This window comes from Corythoichthys intestinalis, chromosome 2, assembly GCF_030265065.1.
Source record: "Corythoichthys intestinalis isolate RoL2023-P3 chromosome 2, ASM3026506v1, whole genome shotgun sequence".
NCBI classification, from domain to species: Eukaryota; Metazoa; Chordata; class Actinopteri; order Syngnathiformes; family Syngnathidae; genus Corythoichthys; species Corythoichthys intestinalis.
Genome location: NC_080396.1, coordinates 15,321,880 through 15,341,799, shown reverse-complemented (window position 1 = coordinate 15,341,799; position 19,920 = coordinate 15,321,880). Strand labels below are relative to the sequence as shown.

At 38.2% G+C, this 19,920-nt stretch overlaps 1 protein-coding gene across 6 annotated transcripts in view; it reads left to right on the top strand.

Moving 5' to 3' along the window:
• Window positions 1-19,920, top strand: part of LOC130930991 (IQ motif and SEC7 domain-containing protein 1-like) — a 343,354-nt gene that overhangs the window by 193,418 nt on the left and 130,016 nt on the right. The window contains exon 1 of one of the 6 annotated variants that reach the window (XM_057859419.1): window positions 9,381-10,557. The exons of 4 other annotated variants lie outside the window; for them this stretch is intronic. In XM_057859419.1, the coding sequence (XP_057715402.1) occupies window positions 10,436-10,557 (122 nt within the window). In that variant the 5' untranslated portion in view covers window positions 9,381-10,435. Of the gene's footprint in view, window positions 1-9,380; window positions 10,558-16,401; window positions 17,602-19,920 lie in introns of those variants that run through there. One more of the 6 variants, XM_057859437.1, reaches the window with a different exon arrangement.

Genomic DNA, 19,920 nt, shown 5'->3' with positions numbered 1-19,920 from the left:
TAAATATCTGCAGAAATGCGAGGGGTGCTCTCACTTTTGTGATACTCTGTAACCAGTTCATCCATAGTATATAGAAAGGACAAAAACGCCTATGACCATACCTGCTGTTTCTATTCAATTATCAAATTCAAAGTCATATTTTTTTCTGTTGAATGTTTATCCTAAGAGGTTGAATAAATATTATAAAGCTTCAAAATATTCGGTTGAGCATCTTTGGTTGTCAATGGGAAATCAATATTATTTATAAATTTGGAACAAAAAACTTGATTTTTTTTGTTGTTGTTGTCTTTTTTGGGTCCAAAATGTTGATTATAATTGGTCAGTGAAGAAAACAACAGTTTGTACATGAAGGCTATGGTGTCCTGAAAAAAGAGACCTAACCAGGCCATTGTCAACAATTTTTTTTTCTTTGAAATATAAAGGCAACGTCAAAGGCATGCACAGACAAAATAGGCTAAGGTGTTAAAGGGTTAACATCTGTATTCCTCCTTCCTTCTTTTGCTATTCTGTCTTTTCTTTCCCTTCACTTACCATCTGCGTGGCTGCTTTCAGGCTGGCGGCCAAACAGCTGTACTACCATGAGGAGGACGTATTAGTATGTAAAATGGAGCACTACCTTCCGTGCAGGATTATAGCCTGACTTTCATGACAAAATGCTATCATTTCCTCTCTGCTATGTATATGCACATTTTAATTTGCCCATCCATTTTAGCAACCTTTTTTAAACATTACTTCATCCGAATTCACATAGCAGAAACACATAAATACTTGTTAGACTGAAGTAACGAGCATAATCCTTTTATGAAGTTTTAATTGTGTGCACTGTGAGTTACACAAGTGAATGTCATTAGTTAAAAGGAGTAAAATATGGAAGCATTCTGCTGAATTCACCCTCCTGTTTTGTACTGTAATGTGCCACCAGGGGGAGAAGTTTTCCTAGGCATGCTGTCAGGTCTGTCCTTCACCTAGGAGGTATAATCATTAGTTCATGGTTAAAGGGTTTTATCAAGGATTTGTTCCATTATACTTGTTTATATATACTGTATATAATATAAAATACAAAGCAGTTGAATCTGTAGTCTACCATTTAATTCAACGGGTACATTTACTCACTCAAGAACCTTATATAAGCGCCTTGCAGTTCTAGAAAAATACAGCACACTTGCACTGACCCTTGTTGCCTTATCATCTCTGGTGTACAACCTGAGTGCTCCTTAAAACCTAGCAATGACAAGATGATGCTCTGCAGCTGGCCATTTTCTACTGAAGTGTTTATGGACTGCGCATCACTCGGGGAAGGTCATGGCGAGATCTTTTAGGGCAGTTTATCTGTGATTGACTGGGTCAGTTCCGTGGAGGAGTGGGGTCCCGGTGCAGCAGTGCTCAATATCGGCCCGTGTTAGAGTGCTGCAGTTTAATGCTGCAGCGGTAGCTTTAGTCTGTCAAGAGGTTCTTCATTTAAGGTCATTCACAAGGATATACTGCATGGCTGGAGCCTTTTTATGGCCCTTAGATTTGTGGTACATTTTAGGACAATATTGATTTACACCACGTTAAGCAGGAGTGAATGTTGTTATACACCTTTCGATGTTTAGCATGGTCAACAAACACACTGACTAATACAGGTAGTCCCCGGTTTACGAATGTGTTCCGTTCCTACTAGGCATGTGCCGGTATGAGATTCGGACGGTATGATAACCTTAAGCCAAAATATCACGGTTTCACGGTATTGCTATTACAGCTATAAAATGTGTTACTTTGAGATATCTAGGTTGAAAAGACAAACAACTTCATTGACATAAGTGTAGTGTTAAGTAAAAAAAAAATTGAAAATAACAAATATTTTTAAATAAAATTAAAATGCTGTGCTTTAGGTGAGTCTAAACACACAGCCACAGCAAAATAATTGAATTATTTTCCATAAAAAGCACGTGTGTATGACTTGTATAATGTTTACAATATACACACACTCTCTTAAAAACATGTTTTACCACCGCTAGACACACTAAACACGCTGGCGTTAACTCTCGTAGCTGGTGGAAAACGTTCATGACAGTGTTTACTAACCGTCTATTACTACTACTACTAACCTATAATGACAATAAAGGGCTATTCTATTCTATAAAAAGTTGTGATTGTATATGGCGGAAAACAGACAAGACTGAAAAAGCAGTTTCTGTTCTTGAACTCCTCTTTAAAAGAAACTGCTGTATTTTAAGCCAAACAACTGTTATGTTTGATAGAACAATATGTCTATATGCTGCCATAGCAGATCCATGGCGCATTAAGCTTCCAAACTATTTTCAATTTGTCCGTTTTACCCCAATTGGGAGACGGTAATGCTAGTGTGCTGAAGGTGTGCCGTCAAATGCGGACCGGATTTTAGGGAAACCGAAGCAAAAACTGTATTGGATTATGTAAATCGGTGCACTGGAAAACCCATGCCGGACTTCCAAGAAACTGGATCGGGAGTCTGGATCAGAATTTTTCCGTGTCTGCCGATCCGATTTTTTTGCGCATATCGGCGGTCGATCTTATCCAAATATCGGATTGGGACAACACTAATTTAGATTTAATAAATTACTAAATTGAATGACAAATAATATACTGTACTTAAGAGCTGAAACGAATACTCGAGCAACTCAGGTAACTCGAGTTTAAAAACTGATCCGAGTAATTCTATTCACCTCGAGGAATCGTTTAATTTTGCCAGCTCTAAGCATCACGTTTTGCCCGAACTACTTTTAATGTGGGACAACGCGCTGACGTCACGTGCGTAGAGGAAGAAGCAATTAAAAAAAAAAAAAAAAACTTACCGTAGCCGACAGCCGCTACAAACTACGCCAACGTTGCTAAAAACTACGCCCGCATGATGCTAGTAGCAGGTAGTGTCCGATGCAACTCATAGATATCGCATGCATTTAGGACTAGATGTGAAATGACAGACTCAGCCGCGTCTGGGCAGCGTTAGTAAACAGCCGCCATCTTTAAGCAGTAGACTTCTCATCGCTAATAAATATAACGTTACTGTCACTCGCTCACGTACCGTTAGCCCTTCGGAGGGCTAGGTTTCTATTGATTATGACCACTGTCGATGCGTGGCTAACATGCAACAGGCTTTATTTAATCTGTAAAAACACAGCACTGTAGAGTGATGAGGGTGTAAAATTGAAACATAATAAAGCTAACTGTCAGTTTTAGCTCAGTAGTCATTGCTGAATAAAACACCAAGTAGCACTGGTCCCTAATGTGCTCCAATACAGCAGGTATCATACATTTGTTTTGAACACTGCAAAAACTCAAAATCCTATCAGTACTTACAGTTTAGACTAATTTATATCTAGGGTTGGGCATCGTTTGAAATTGAACGACTCCGGTTCCAATTCCGATTCCAGGTTTCGATTCCGGTTCCGAACGATTCCGATTTTTTTAAGAGGCAGGGTCAAAAAACAAAAACAAAAAAAAAATGCAGGGTCGAAAAAATTGTATAGTTTATATTTAAGTCTTAACTTCTCAACATTTTTTGAAATAAAATGAACTTCTCACAGGGATAATTATAACTTGTATATAAATATCAGTCTTTAAACTCGAACAATTTTTCTCCACTCGGTGGTCAGGGCATCGAAACAAGGAATCGAAATTTAAAAATTTGAAAGATTCCGGGAGCATCAGAGTGTTAGAACCGGTTCCCATCGATGCTCGATGCCCAACCCTACTTATAACTTAACTAGAACTTAAAAATAGCTTGACACAAATGGATATTAAATTGAAACACGTGGGAAAAACACGTAGCTTTCAAGTGATGTGTGTTATCAAGCGTGATTACATTTTAGGTAAGAAATATGTGTTGTTGTTTTTTTTGTTTTTTTTTATAAAATCTAGAAGTTTTTTGAGTGAAAGCAGTGATTTTTTTTTCTTAGTCACATCTTAGATGTAATTGTTGGCTGTTTTCAACAATGTACATCGAAAATAAAGACAATGATTGACTGAAAATGGTTCAATATTGGATTAAATGTCTTTTTTTGTCATGTATATTTATAATTGCTCTTTACCCTCCCCCCCCCCAAAAAAAATGTTTTATCCGATTACTCGATTAATCGATAGAATTTTCAGTCGATTACTCGATTACTAAAATATTCAATAGCTGCAGCCCTACTGTACTTACCATCAATACCGAGAGGCGGCGGACAAGACTGTTACGCATCCTAAAAAAAACGACTGGAGGCAAAATGGCAGACGAGATTCTGGTGTTGTTGAGTCGAAATCGCATAAGTCGGGTACGTCATAACCCGGGTACTACCTGTACTTTTAAACTCAAATACCACTGAAGTAAAACATAAAACCTTAATTTGAACAGAGGAACATTTTTGGAAGATTTGTAGGTGGAATCCTTACTCGTTCTTGCTTTATGTTCAACTTCAGGTGGCCAACAGTCTGGGGTCAACATTGTTGGATTATGCACTTCATAATGAGCAACCCAGTTCTAATGGAGGCTAAGTTTGGGCTGTTGACAGGCCATTTTAGTATTCACACAGAAGCCACACTATTGTATCACAAGCAAAATGTGGCTCTGTGGATCATGGGGAATGATGCAAGATGTTAAAATGACAAGATTCTAAAGCAATTTGTACAGGGAATAACTCATTGGCATTCATATACAGCACTTGGATTTAGTTGTTTTAAGGATGAGAGGAGACTCTGTCTCTGAATATTGTCTACTCCTGCTTGGATGCTAGTGGCTATCGGAAATAGTTTAGTAGGATGTTGTAAGCAAGCATTGTGATTGTTAGGGGAAAGAATTTTTGCCAAGTCACTGCTTAAATGAACATGCATATTGAGTGAATTACATCCTTTTTGTGTCCTTTTGCTCTGTCATAGTCTGTAGACCTAATGAAAACTTGTCATTTATCTTTGAGGGCCATTTGCATTTCATGCCACCTAATGCTGCGTTAATCGCTCTTTCTGACAGGCTCTTTTATTTCCTGAACAAAAACAGAGCTGCTGCCACCCACACGTACCACCGAATGCTACTTTCCATTCATCAAAAAGAAATAAGTATCTTGAATTTTTTTTTTTTTTTTGATGTGATGGATGGTTTTGTCATAGTTTATAATTAACTATAAAAGTCAAAAAGTGTGATGCTTTCAGGATTAAAAAAAAAATGCACACAGGGAACCATAATGTAGAAACAAGCTCTTTTGCACTGAGCTTCATTTAAATTACGAAGTGTGAATGGTGAGAAAATGGCTGATGAATGGTGTGTAGATTAATTCATTCCTTTGTGTGCCCCACTGCCATTCAGGCTTTCTGCGCCGCCTTTGTGACAGCCAAGCTCCTTCTATATTTTGAGATGGAGCGATTTGGCACCAGGGGGTCAGAGACAAGTGCCGTGTAGAGATGTTGACACAAAACTGATCCAAGCACAATTAGTGTGTTAATATTTACATATGCATGTTTATTTTCGTTTTGTGAGTTGAGTATCACGCTCCACTTGTTTGTGGAACTGCAGTATTGTCGTTGTTTGCTTTCTTTGCCTCGAACGGGGACTGTATACTAATGGAAATTCTGGTATCATCTCTTTTCCATATTGGGACTGGGTTGAACTGCAGCCAAGAAGAAACAACACTGCGTTTGTGTTCAATGCAAAACAATTAGCCAAAGATGTGTTCGGGTGGTATTCAGTTGCGATGGCTCCTAAGAGCACGGCAACACAATGATGGAAGCCTTGTGGAAAATACTTTGATTTCTTTCAGGTTAATTAGGGCTGAAACATGAATTGAATTACATTGAAATTGTTAATTTAGACAATTGCAATTTTGAAATTGCTAAGACATGATTTATTTCATGTGCACTTTTCTGACCCTGTGGAATCTGTGCGTCGGGTTGTTCCGATCATGTTTTTTCCCGATCGTTTTAGTTTGAGTATCTGCCGATCCCGATAATTCCCGATCCGATTGCTTTTTTTTTTGCTCCCGATTCAATTCCAATCATTCCCGATAATTTTTCCCGATCATATACATTTTAGCAATGCATTAAGAAAAAAATGAATAAAACTCGGACGAATATATACATTCAACATACAGTACACAAGTACTGTATTTGTTCATTATGACAATAAATCCTCAAGATGGCATTTACGTTATTAACATTCTTTCTGTGAGAGGGATCCACAGATAGAAAGACTTGTGACTTTGTAAATGGTGACTAAATATTGCCATCTAGTGTATTTGTTGAGCTTTCAGTAAATGATACTGTAGACATGCATGATGGGAAGTGGAACCATGACTGTGCGTAGTGCTACCAATTGATATATCTTCTCTGCGTTGGGAAATAATAAAAGGTGTTGAGGAAAAGATCATTTGCTACCTTGCTTCCCCACATTGCTTCCCATGATATTTCTAATCGTAAGGAGAGGGATTGTAAGGTTTAGCCAATTAAAAAAAGGCTCCAAAGGCTGCCAAAATTCACTCTACTCATTTTATGCTGCCTTTTATCTCTCTGTATAGGTAAAACGGCGCCATTACAGATTGAGCGCGACAATGCGTGAGTGGGTCGTGCAGCGCATGCATTAATTGCGTTAAATATTTTAACGTGAAACTTTTTTTTTTTTAATTAATTACCGCCGTTATCTGGATACATTTGATAACCCTACCTTAAGCCTAAACTAAAGACTCTGGAAGAGTGAAACATATTTTATCTGTAACGTTATATACAATTAGAAAACGATTTAATTAAAAAAAAAATATATATATATATATATATATATTAATAAAAGGCATGGCCGATGTTTTTTTGCCGATTCCGATACTTTGAAAATGACGTGATCGGACCCCCGATCGATCGGGACATCTCTAGTTTGCGACCTTTTGCTATTAACTATGGTAATTTCTGCCCGTTTTAACAGGAAACATTTCACATTTTATATACACGTTTGGAAAAAAATACTAATTTTATAATTATCTGCGAAGGATTTATTCATTTATTTTAGTGCTGTCAAATTTATCGCGTTAACGGGCGGTAATTAATTTTTGTAATTAATCACGTTAAAATATTTGACGCATTTAACGCATGCATGGAATTATCCGCTCATGCATCGCTTGAAACAGATTATAATGACGCCGTTTCTGCATATTGAGAGATAAAACGACAGTGAAATGCGAGTGGTCACAGGCGTTCATTGGACCGCGCCTTTTATCGGCATAAGCTTTGGCAACTCATTCACAACAAACAGATCTATTGTGGCGAGCGACGTGGGGAAGAAAGACAGGACATGATCTTTTTCTTAACAATCTGTATTGTACACAAAGCAGAGAAGATATACCATTTGCAGCCACCACTGACAGTCATGGTTGCCCAATTTCCCATCATGCATTTGGGCGGAACAGTTAAGTCGCTACAGTATCATTTAGTGAAAGCACAACAAAAATAATTTTCCTATCCCTCAAAAAAATAATGTTCACAAAAAGAGAAGCGCTCAACGCAAAGAGAACTGGCATTCCCAATCAAAATAGCTATGCAAAATACACATAAAACCTACTCAGACTTTGCCTTGGCTGGATCTATAATTAATTTAAAACTCGCCATTGACACTTTGTGGTGTATTTCAATCACTACCTTACGTAGTTAAAGACACTGTGAAAGAACGGCAGGGAGCTGTGTGACGTCCCGCTCGGCGACGTCAACAATGGCGAGCTATTAGTTTATTTTTGGATTGCAAATTTTACAAATGTTATTAAAATGAAAAAATTAAGAGGGGTTGTAATATAAAATTACTATAACTTGTACTCACATTTATCTTTTAAGACCTACAAGTCTTTCTATCCGTGGATCCCTTTAACAGAAAGAATGTTAATAATTTTAATGCCATCTTGTGGGTTTATTGTTATAATAAATAAATACAGTACTTATGTACAGTATGTTGAATGTGTATGTCTGTCTTGTATCTTATCTTTCCATTCCAACAATAAATTACAGAAAAATATGGCATATTTTATAGATGGTTTGAAATGCGATTAATTACGATGAATTTTTAAGCTGTAATTAACTCGATTAAAAATTTTAATCGTTTGACAGCCCTACTTATAATGTTTTGATGGTATGATGTATTTACATGTCATCATTGCAAAGATGACATTGGGAATTTTACACTTAAGCTTGATTTAAAGGGTATTAAAACACTAAGGGGCTGTGAGATATCAATAGAACCATTATGTGGCAAGATAACAAATATTAATAAAGTTAACAAAAAAATAAATCGCATTCATGAGCAATTATCGAAAATAGATAGAAAATTACGAACATTTCCGAAAATATTCCGGAAACAGCCGAATGGGGCGGAAACAGCATAACAAGGAAACGAAAGGTCGAGGCAGGTGCAATCATTGTTTATCGACGAGAGAGTTGCGTTCGTGTTTTGTCAAAAAATCGCTAAAATGGTTCAAACCTGTCATGCTAAGTGGTCTACAAATAGCTATTTGTCGCAATGTAGTACCCATGAGTTCCCGAACGCGAGAAAAAGAGCTGGACTACTTGGACAATGAGTAAAGTTCATCCATGCTAAGAGGGCTAATTTTGCAGACCCAGCCTCCGGCTCGGTTTTGTGTGGTGCGCATTTTACACCTGAAAGCTATTCGAACTATGGACAAATGAAATCAGGTTTTGCTAAGAAATTGCTGATGAAAGCAACCACCATACACGCCACCTAAATGTCCTGAGATATCAAGAAAGAGGATGACTGGCTCTGATGAGACCACCCCAGGCTAATCAATAGGGCGGAGCAGCCAAGTTTGAAATGGCCAGAGTGAGTACTCTTTTATAATAAAAACATATCACGCATTGGATATAGGACTGGACACGTGTATAAATTATTGCTCGTAAAATATATAAAACAAATCTTCGAATCCCATTCATATTTGTGTCTGCTGGCAGAGCGTAAACCTATGATCGCACAATAAATGATAATTATTCTATACATTACATTATTTTGCGGTCACGGTGTATCAGCTTCACAAAAAGAAATGCAAAACAAAGCATTCGGTGTTTCCCACACAATGTTGCCGGTGTTTCATCAGTGTGATTGCTCCTCTCAATTATCCTTTCATTAGGCTGCATTGGCTTTCGTTTGGGCTCAAATTGATAACCCAAAACACCAAAGAAAGGTTGATAACTCTCGTCGTCACCATTAGAAGAATGTTCGTTACGTCGGATTCGTCGCTGCAACTAGAAACAAAATTGTCCACCATCATCGCCACTATTCAGTACTAAGCTCTAAGCCGGTTGTTTCCTTCTTTTGACGTCACGCACACAGTATGCTAAATTTCCGGGATCTCGGGGGGCGGTCCTCTTAGCTTGACAATCGATCCAAATTTCTATCATCTTCTTGGTGTTGCGATGTGTGTAATTGCACAAAGTGGCATGATATGAATCCAAAAGGCATGCGTTTATGGATAAATGATGGAATATTAGCATTTCCCCAGGTGTTGTCATACCCTTTAAAGAAAATTGTGAATCGAATCAAAATTGCACTTTCAGCCAAAAAACTCGTTTTTTTTTTCCTAAAGTCTTTCAGCCCAGAGAGTAATGATATTCATACAAGCATGAATTTAATTTGCCTACATTTCTTTTCTGCATTCATGTCATTTCCCTATTAAATTCATTTTATGGACCACTCGCATGTTGTGCTGTGGTACCAAACCAAGATTCTTTATGAATAGACTCCACAGAGGGTGCCTGCTTGACACATGCATGAACACATGTGATCATACAACATTGCCGCAGCCCCACCCATCTGTTATACAGCCAATCAAATGTGCTCTTGCTCTGCTTCCTTTTGAAGCTTCACCAGTACGCTAGTGTTGCCCGGCAACCGCGATCGGCACATTTCTGGGAGGTCCTGTGCGGATGGCAGTGCCTGTGAGAAGGAGACTGATAGAACAAGAGCGAGAGGATGAGGAGAAGGCTTTCAGAATTTGGCTGGACAAGACAGAACAGTGGAAAGTTTGAGCCTCACGCCGATTAACAAGATTCTTCTTTCTCACCTGTGCCGGATGAAATCATGTAGGGCTGGAGCTGTAGCCGTGAAGTCTCAAAGGATCCTGGGCTGACGCACTGTGTGGAGCCACAATCAGAGGACACGCTGACTGACCTGGATTGCTGCTAAATGCAGTCAAAAACAGCTAATACTAAGCTTCTTTCTGGGCCTGGCACCGAAGCATAAATACCGGGTTCAAATAAGTCCGTAAATGGTTCCCAGTGTGCCTGCTGTTATAGGTTTCTGGTCCAGGAGTGGTGTGGTTGTTCCTGGCAGGTTAAAGCTGTCATCCAGTAGTTGAGGTTGAGTCCCAGTAGGAGGATACATCCCAGATTTCCACGCCAGGAATTCATTGGCTCAAGAAATGAGCAAGGTCGTGTTTATTTGCTGCCATGTTGTCTTTTAATGTTGTTGGAATACACCACCTCCCTGCCTCCGTCTAAACCCAGGATGTGGAAGTTTAAAGCGTTTTGCCTGGATTACTGGCATGTGCTGTGCTTGAACCCCCACAACAACTTTTATAAAAGGTATGTTTTTAGACAACCACAGCAATGTTTGATGTCATATTTTTAAGACGCTCTTGAAGTCTGGTTTTGAGAGAACATGCTGGTTTACTCAGATGAACTTTGGTGAAATGCTAGCTGGATCAACTATTGTGTTTTTTCCTAAGAATGCTGTGTCTTGTCATCTTGCAGAATCACCAATTTTATTGATTTAGTCATTCCTTGTTTATTCCTATTCAGTGTTGAAAGGGTACATTGATTCATTTCGGTCCCACTGGGAAACTTCTCTTTTCACCTCTCACCTTTTTGCATAAGCGTTGCCTCATTAGTAGTCAGTCTATTTTTGCAGCTCATATCAATCATTGTAAGGGATTCCACTTTTTTATGAATCTTTAGTACATTTCAGGATTCCCCTGCCTTTCACCACAACACGGCAGTCTTTGGTGCTCAAATCAAAGTGGAAAATGAGAGCATGAAACATCTAGAACATTCTCAGACTGGTTGTTTTGGTCTTTTATACCACATTTAAGATTCTTTTAACCACTGCTCTTTGTGTGTTTGTCTGTGTGCTTGTGATCAAGGGGCAGGTTCCCTCTTTGTAAAGGTTAGCTATTGCTCTATTATGCCATATAAATGACACATCCCATCCCCCTGCTGCTGTTTTGGGACCATAAACAAGCCCTCATGTCATTTACTACCTATAATGACAGAGGCCTCAGATGCTCCTTTTATCCAACAATCAAACTCCAGCTGCTGAAACTGAAATGCAGCTGAGACAATTCATGCCAAACCAATCATTATCTGTCAGTCCTAATGAATCTGTCTTCACCCATTGCCTTATAGTGTGACACAGGGGTCAGGAAAGAACTACTAGCCGTACAGTATTTAGGCTATTTATTGAGAGATGTGGCCATCTTTGTTGGCAAGCAGTTTTTGCTCGTTTGGATCAAAAAGAATGAAAAAAGCCCCTCTTGCTATGTGATAACGTGTTCAAGCAAATTAAAACAGTTTTGTTCAATGCTCATTAATAATACATCACAGATTTAGCAAGCTGCATCTTTGAATGAAGGCTGAGGTTATTCCCAATGAATATTCAAAAGCAGTCACTGTAGCCTCGTATTTGATTTTAGTAGAACTGTCTTAGGACCAGGCAACACTTGATTTGTAAATTCGCCTTATGGTCTTGAGGTTTGGGATTTGTCAGAGCCCGACCTTGCCGTGTGAATTTTAACACATTCTAAAAATATGCATTCTATGTTCACGTTAGGCGAAGACTCTTAATATTTCTGTAGATGTGAATGTGATTATGAATGATTGTCTGTAATAGGGCTGCAACTATGGATTATTTTTGTAGCTGATTAAGCGATGAATTAGTTCGTTTTCGGACAATAAGTCACATCTGAGTATAAATCGAACCAGCCATAAAATGCCCAACGAAGAGGAAAAAAACATACAAGTCGCACAGGAGTATAAGTCGCATTTTGGGGGGAAATTTACTTGACAAAATCCAACACATAGAACAGATATGTCATCTTGAAAGGCAATTTGCCGATCGATCGGGTCCGATCAGGTCATTTTCAAAGTATCGGAATCGGCAAAAAAATATCGGACAGGCCTTTTTTTAATATATATGTATTTTTTATTTAAATCGTTTTCTAATTGTATTTAACGTTACAGACAAAATGTCTTGCACTCATCCAGAGTAGTTTTGGCTTAAAGTAGGGCTATCAAATTTATTGCGTTAACGGCGATAATTATTTTTTTTAAATTAATCATGTTAAATAATTAACACATGCGCTGCACGACCCACTCACGCATTGTCGCGTTCAATCTATAAATACGCCATTTTACCTATAGATAGCGCTAAAAGGCAGTGTATAATGAGTAGAGAGAATTTTGACAGCTTTTGGAGCCATTTTTTATGTGGCTAAAGTCTTACAATACCTCTCTCAGCAATTAAAAATATCGTGGGAGGCAATGTGGGGAAGAAAGGTAGTAGTTGATCATTTTCTTAACACCCTATGTTCTTTCCCAACGCAGAGAAGATATATCAATTGGTGCCCCTACACACAGTCATGGTTGCACTTCCCATCATGCATTTGAGCAGAAGTTAAATGGCTGCAGTATCATTTACTGAAAGCTCAACAAATGCACTAGATGGCAATATTTAGTCACAATATACAAAGTCACATTTATCCTTTAAGAATTACAAGTCTTTCTATCCGTGGATCACAGAAAGAATGTTAATAATGTAAATGCCATCTTGAGGATTTGTCATAATAAACAAATACAGTACTTACAGTATGGACTGTATGCTAATGTATATATTCGTCCGAGTTTTATTCATTTTTTTCATTATGCATTGCCAAAATGTATATGATCGGGAAAAATTATCGGGAATGATTGGAATTGAATCGGGAAATATCGGGATCGGCAGATACTCAAACTAAAACAATCGGATCGGGAGCAAAAAAAACATGATCGGAACAACCCTAATAAAACTACAATAGAGAACAATATGCCGAATAAGTGTACAGTATGATGTTACATGATGCATGAACAACAAAATGCGAATATATTTTCCTCACCAGGACGCTACGGCTCGGTTCTGGCTATACAGCGAGCTAAACTCGCAAATGACGATGCTGAACGTCCGTATAATTAGCTGAATCAATTTCGTCCTCGACACCAAACAGGTTCGCATCAAGGTAAATAAATGATAATTAGCTGCTATTACAGCAATGACAAAAACGGTTAGCATGCGTTAGCTAGCATTAGCACATTGTTCAAACAACCACACAACTGGCTCTAAGTGTCCGATCGCGGGTGGCAAAAAGACAACAACAACAGAAAAGATGATACACACAGGCGTCGCCTCTGTAGAGATATTTTACAAGCATAAACAATGAACGTAGGTTCGCAGCCGTGTCTCTCTCTTTTGCCCACTCGCTCAGAGATGCTGCATAGCTGTCAGTCTTCTTCTGGCATGTGAGCGCTCTTCTTCGCGTAAACAAATGCGAGTGCGCCCCCACGTGGGCATGGAAGCGCCACAAACTAAAAGCATGCATTTCAATATAAAAAAGTCAATAATACAATTGAATACACATTGCCAAAGGCAGAACGCAAACGTGGCCATAGCTATTAAGAGTTATTCAGACAACTATAGCATAAAGAACATGCTAACAAGTTTACCAAACCATCAGTGTCACTCCAGAACACCCAAATAGCATGTGAAATGATATCATAATGTGTTAATAATTTCACACATAAGTCGCTCCTGAGTATAAGTCGCACCCCCAGCCAAACTATGAAAAAAAAAAAACTGTGACATATAGTCCGAAAAATCCGGTAATCGAGTAATCTGATTAGGAACATGAATTAAAATACCTGAGCTTATCCCCTAATGGCATAGAAAAAAACTAAATAAATAAGGATCTGAGTACAACAAAAGAACAATTGGCTAACTTGCATAGCAAAAGTCCGCAGGCTTAAATGCTATTAAATGCTAACTTTTTTTTTTTTTTTTTTTTTTTTTTACAATGCTCTTAACAAATCGTTTAAACACATATTCCCACAAAAACAGCTAAGTATACCTATAAATTAAATTATGAATGCATTAAAAAAAACATTAACTCAAACAAAAAAGTAGCTTATGTTGGTCTTAACAGGGAGCAGCTGGATTGAGCCATGTGAAATGAGTTATGTAATATTCACTGTTGCCACTAATAGCCACTGTATCCACCCAAATCAATAAAACTAAATGCAATCAAAACAAACCATTACAAGGCCACTTTAATTAAACGAATACTCAAAGCAGCAAAATTTAATTTGAAGCTTTTTTGTTATCGAATTGCTAGAGTTAATCGATTAATCGTTGCAGCACCAGTCTTTAAGTGCCCTACTGACGCCCAAATAAGCAAGCAACCCCTAAAGAGGATAAGTGATACTGAAAATTGATGGATAGCACTGGAGCGATCTATTCTCTCAGGTAGGAGATACCCCTTAAACGTTGTAGCAGGGTCAGCGTTTAATATTTTTCTCCATCTACAACTGGGGTGCCCAAGTCCGGTCCTCGAGAGTCGCTATCTAGCTTGTTTTCAATGTCTTCCTCCTTTAACACACCTGAATCAAATGACGAGCTCATCAGCAAGTGCTGCAGGAGCCTAACAATGATCCTGATTATTTGATTCAGGTGTGTTGGAGGAGGGAGACATGGAAAACAAGCTGGATAGGGGCTCTCGAGTACCGGACTTGGGCACCCCTGATCTACAATATATCCTCACTTCCCCACATTATAATTGTCCAAATGTTGATATCATCAGATACGAACATGGCTGTTTATTATTTTTCTGAATACTCACTGGAATGTAAAGTAATTGTTATCATGGCTTGGTCAGACTCTGCTTAACTTATTGTTTGCCATTGACGGAGTTAGACGTCCAATCCATTTGGAGTGGGAGGTCTAGAAGGAAATGAATGTTCGTTCATGATGGACATCACTAAACTAATTGGAATTTTGGCCAGAGGAAGAACGGTTTTACTTTATAAGTCAATGGCTGCCAGCTACATCTGTGTAGCTGGCAGCCGTCTTGGGGAGGGCGACTATCGGCTGGAAACTGCATCTTGAAAAGTTCATATTGCACAGCACCAGCAGATTATTTCTTAGTACTCCCCGATATGGATGACATTATATATGTGACATATTGGTACTGATAGTAGTATCGGTATTAGTGCAACACTAATTGTTTCACTTCATCTAACAAATGTAAATATCATCTATCACAAAATGATCATTCAAGTAAACAGATTTCGGTTTCGGCCTTTTTTTTTTTTTTTTTTTTTTGTAATTCCGACCGGCCGATATGGAAAAAATCAATTTAAAACTGGGTTATTTCGGCCCAGATGCAGCCGCGCCTCTCTCTCCTGCCTGATGTCTCCTGCACTAGTATTCACTCCGTCCTTTAATTGGTTAAATGGTAATAGTAAATGGAGTTACACTTGCATTTCACCTTTCCGTATTTTTAAGGCTCTCAAAGCGCTTCACACTATATCCTCATCTACCTACAGGTGACACAGCACCAGGAACAACGTGGGGTTAGTATGTTGCTCATCATGGCTTTCTTTTCTGTGAAAAAATTCAGAGAGCTGTTTATTTAACCTCTCGTTCAACTTTATAAGAGGTGTTTCTGAGTCTAGGAAATTCAGGCACTTCTGGAGCTATTATTTTCTATTTGTGTGCTTCAATAAACATGCTTTCGGCATTTCAATAAAGTTCAGTGTTTGCATTATTCATTTTTTGCGCCAATTTTTAAAACACTTTTACTGCAAATGAATAACGTCTCCAAAAATCGGTTATCGGCCCCTCTAACCACTAATAATCTGTATCGGTCCTGAAAAACCCATATTGGTCGATGTCTAATTAAAAGTTACCTTGCCTTGTGTAGAAAAGCTTTTGCCTCCTTTGTTAAATTATAATCCTTAATTGCGGCAAACCATGTTTTTTTGGACGGCAAATTCATTTTCACTGACCACACCTGATCCTGATTTCCTCCAAATGTGTTCAATGATGGATCAATTACACTTGAACACTGCAAAAAATGTAAAAAAAATATTTGAAATGAGATAAGATTTGCTTATAACAAGTAAGAAAATTCTGCCAATGGAACAAGCAATTTTTGTCTTGCTAAGAATTCTTAAAATAAGACATCCATTCGGGATGAACTAGTAAAATATAACTAGTTTCAAGATCTCGTTGAACTAGTAAAATATAACTAGTTTCAAGAGCTCATTCATTCTGAATGGATGTCTTATTTTTAAGAATTCATACCAAGACAAAAATTGCTTGTTCCATTGGCAAAATGTTCTTGTTATCAGCAAATCTTATCTTTTTTCACGTAATTTTTTACTCGTTTTAAAAGTGGCATTTTTTTCCAGTGAATATATCGCATCTACAAGATAAATGACAGCCAGAGATGTCCAATCCATTTGAAGTGGAAGTGGTGGCCGTGAATGTTTACGTTTTAGTGCCATTGACAGAGCTAAATGTCCAATCCATTTTGACTGCGAGGGGCGAATTAATATTTGTCCAATGAGTTAAGAGCTGAATATTCCATTAAGTACTCCTGGAAACGTCATAATGTAAATATGCTCTTACCGAATTTAGCTAAGTTATGTAAAAAGGATGGTTTGTGTAAGCAATGTGAATGGTCATTAGTCAAGTGTGCACCCCACCCAAAGTTTTCCGGATTTGGAGATTTGGTAAAGATTGATGGACTTAAAGAAGTCTATTCACAATTGCATAGGGAACATGTGTCTATTAAGACCTCACCCCAAATTCATTGGAATCATCCTATCGTGGGTGCAGAACTCATTAATGCTGTCAAACCTCGCGTGTCGTCATATTTTATCCAAGAGTGTTTGGATAAAATCTGTATTTTTACTGAAAACAGCCTCTCCCAGCTGCTGAACTGGCATTCACCCTCCCTTGAGCTTGGCCTTCCCATTGCGAGCTGTGTTTTTCTTGGACACAAGCCCACCTATTACTAAGGCCATATCTCTATCACTCCCTTTCCCCCCACTTTTTCTAGTTTAAGCTAACAGCGCAGACCCTGCCCATCACCGTCAGGCAGCATACATGGAAAGCACTGCTTGAGGAAATGTTGCTCCCCTCAGATTTAGAAGGAACAAAAAAAACGAGTTACAGAGAACTGAAAAAGTTGTGGTGGGTGGAGAGCTTTTGTCTTTAGTTATACATACTGGTGCTTTACCTTACTTGGTCATCTGGCATCAGCTAGTAAGGGCAGTAACTTGAAGTGGGGCTTCAGCTTCAGGGCTTTAAGCAGTGATGGAATATGCACGATTTTGCATGGAAAGGGAAGAATGAAGGCTGCAATTTGCGGTGGAAGGGAGTGAACGCGGAATATATTTCCACCGGTCAGTTCTTTACCAGATAGGTTTTTGAAACGCTGGGCCATGCACATTTTTTTCGGGCATGTCTGAGGTCTCCAGTGATGTCACTACTGTGTGGAATGCCATGTGGAAGTACTGCATTTCCAGCCGAACTATAAGGTAGGACACCATCTGGTGTGTGGGCCCATGTGGACGGACTGTAGTACAAGTACTGGTTGTTTTCTGACAGACTGCAGCAATCTGGACAGATATCACTGAAGTCAAAGATAATATGACACGTCCTGTTTGTGCAACGCACTATTATGTGTTCCTATGGGGAAATCTAGTATCATGTCTTACAAGGAAATACAGGAAACAATTTGTCCTTGGGAACAGCCTATCTAATCAAAGTCATTTAGAATAATTATTTCGCATCAGCCTGAACATGTTTTACCTTGAACTTTACATCACACTGTGTAGTCTAATTTTTTACAATCGTACAAAGGTATTCATAATTACTCTAAATCTTGACCAATTTATTTGATGTTTCAAGTACAATGTTATTTTTGTTCCTGGTATATTTAACAAATTCACTGTCATTGATGGTGATGGTGACAAAAAACGGGGCAGGAAAGGAAAGCGTATGACTAGGGAGGGTATGTGCTAGAGCTGGGCGATATGGCCTTAAGTACGTATCACGGTAAATTGAGCATATTTACCTCGATAACGATAAATAACGATAAATTTGCCCAAGCGGACTGTTACACTGTGTAATTTGAAAATCTGAATCAATGCATGAAATACAAATTAACAGTGTCTCGTTGATTTATTTACCAGCTTTCAATTAAACATATTTAACAATTGTACATGCAGTCTAAATATTAAGTACAGTAAATAAGAATATCTTGTAAATAATAAGAATTCAAGTATAAACATTCATAACAGCTAATATGACTTGAACAAGGTACAACATTATAAAAATTGATATGACAACTGCAAACGTCATTGTAACACAACTGTAACAGTACAGTTCAAATAGAAAACTTGTTGTTAATGGCTGCTGTGACATACAGTAATTACTCAACACAAGCGTTTACTTCAAAGTTTGTTTTTTTTTCCAGAGCATTTTTTTAAATACCTGCACGCTCACATGCACCCCCCACACAGACACACACACACATTAAAGCTATACTGCTCTTATGCCAATGAAACATTTTGGATTTAATGATGGCAGTAATGACACAGAATAAAGCAAGCACATACAGAAAAATAGCTGTAGCCAATAAACGCTCATATTATAGGCTTCACTGTTGGATTATACTTTACACTGAATGCTTTACCATCATAAAAGCTATCAGAGAAATCACACACACACACACAAACACAGATACAAAATAACACAACATACTGCTTGCTATATGCAGTTCAGCCGGTTCGACAAGGTTAGAGCAGCTATCAGACTCCATCACGTTCATTTGTAGTGTCAGCCTGTGGCCTAGCTACCAGTAGAAAGCACTGAAAGTGCTCCCAAAAACATATAAATACGTTCTATTTTTAATTGTTTCAGTGTCCCAAAAACATATTTATACGTCTTTTACGTTTTTTTTTTTTTTTTTTTTACAAGAGAACACTAGGTTCTGATGCAAGTTCGCTCCAAAGCACAAGGCTCAAAATCCATTTTAAAGCAATAAATTTGGCCACTGGAGGGCAGTAGCACATTTGGTAAGAATTCATATTGGACCATGAAAGGAAATGAATGAGGACAAATAGGAAGCGGAAGTTGGAAGAAGTAAGAAGCGTGAGAAAAATGTGGAGAACAATGTAAACACAAGGCACATGCCCCACACAAGTTTCCTAGGTGAATTCTGTTATGACATAGTGGTAACTACAAAAGAAAGGTTAAAAAAAAATCTATCTTTATAAGACAGACAGGCAATGATGAGGGAAAAATTTACCCCGTCTGCCAATACAGCCGCGGCCACAACAGCGTCATCTCTCAGTTCAATAGTTTAGGTATGTGTAAATAAATTGTTACTTTGCTATCAAAAGTGCTATTTGCTTTGTTGTTTATGTTATTTTGTCAAAGGAAAACATTACTCAGATGTTTGGGATGTCACAAAAGCAAAAAATAGCAGTGTTAAAGTCAGTTGTGTTTGAAATGTATGCTTTTACAAAAAGCTCAATTTCTCAGTTTTTTCATCAGAAATTGGAAAATAGCTCAAACTAAGCTAGTTTCTAATGCTAATATCTAAAGAATGGAAAAAAGATATGAACTTACTTTTTTTCCTGCTGAAAGAAAAGAGTCTAATCTTTCTTTTGGCGGGTTCCATGTTTATATAGCAATAGAACAGAATTTTCTGTGGGCCTTGCAAAATCACTTAAAATCCAGTAAAACGACGGGGAGTGAAGGGGGTTGCTCCAGTGAAAATGGCTGGGAGTGAATGAGTTAATGTCGGGTGAAAGTTTGGCAAGGCTCTCTTAAGCCCGACTCCATCATAT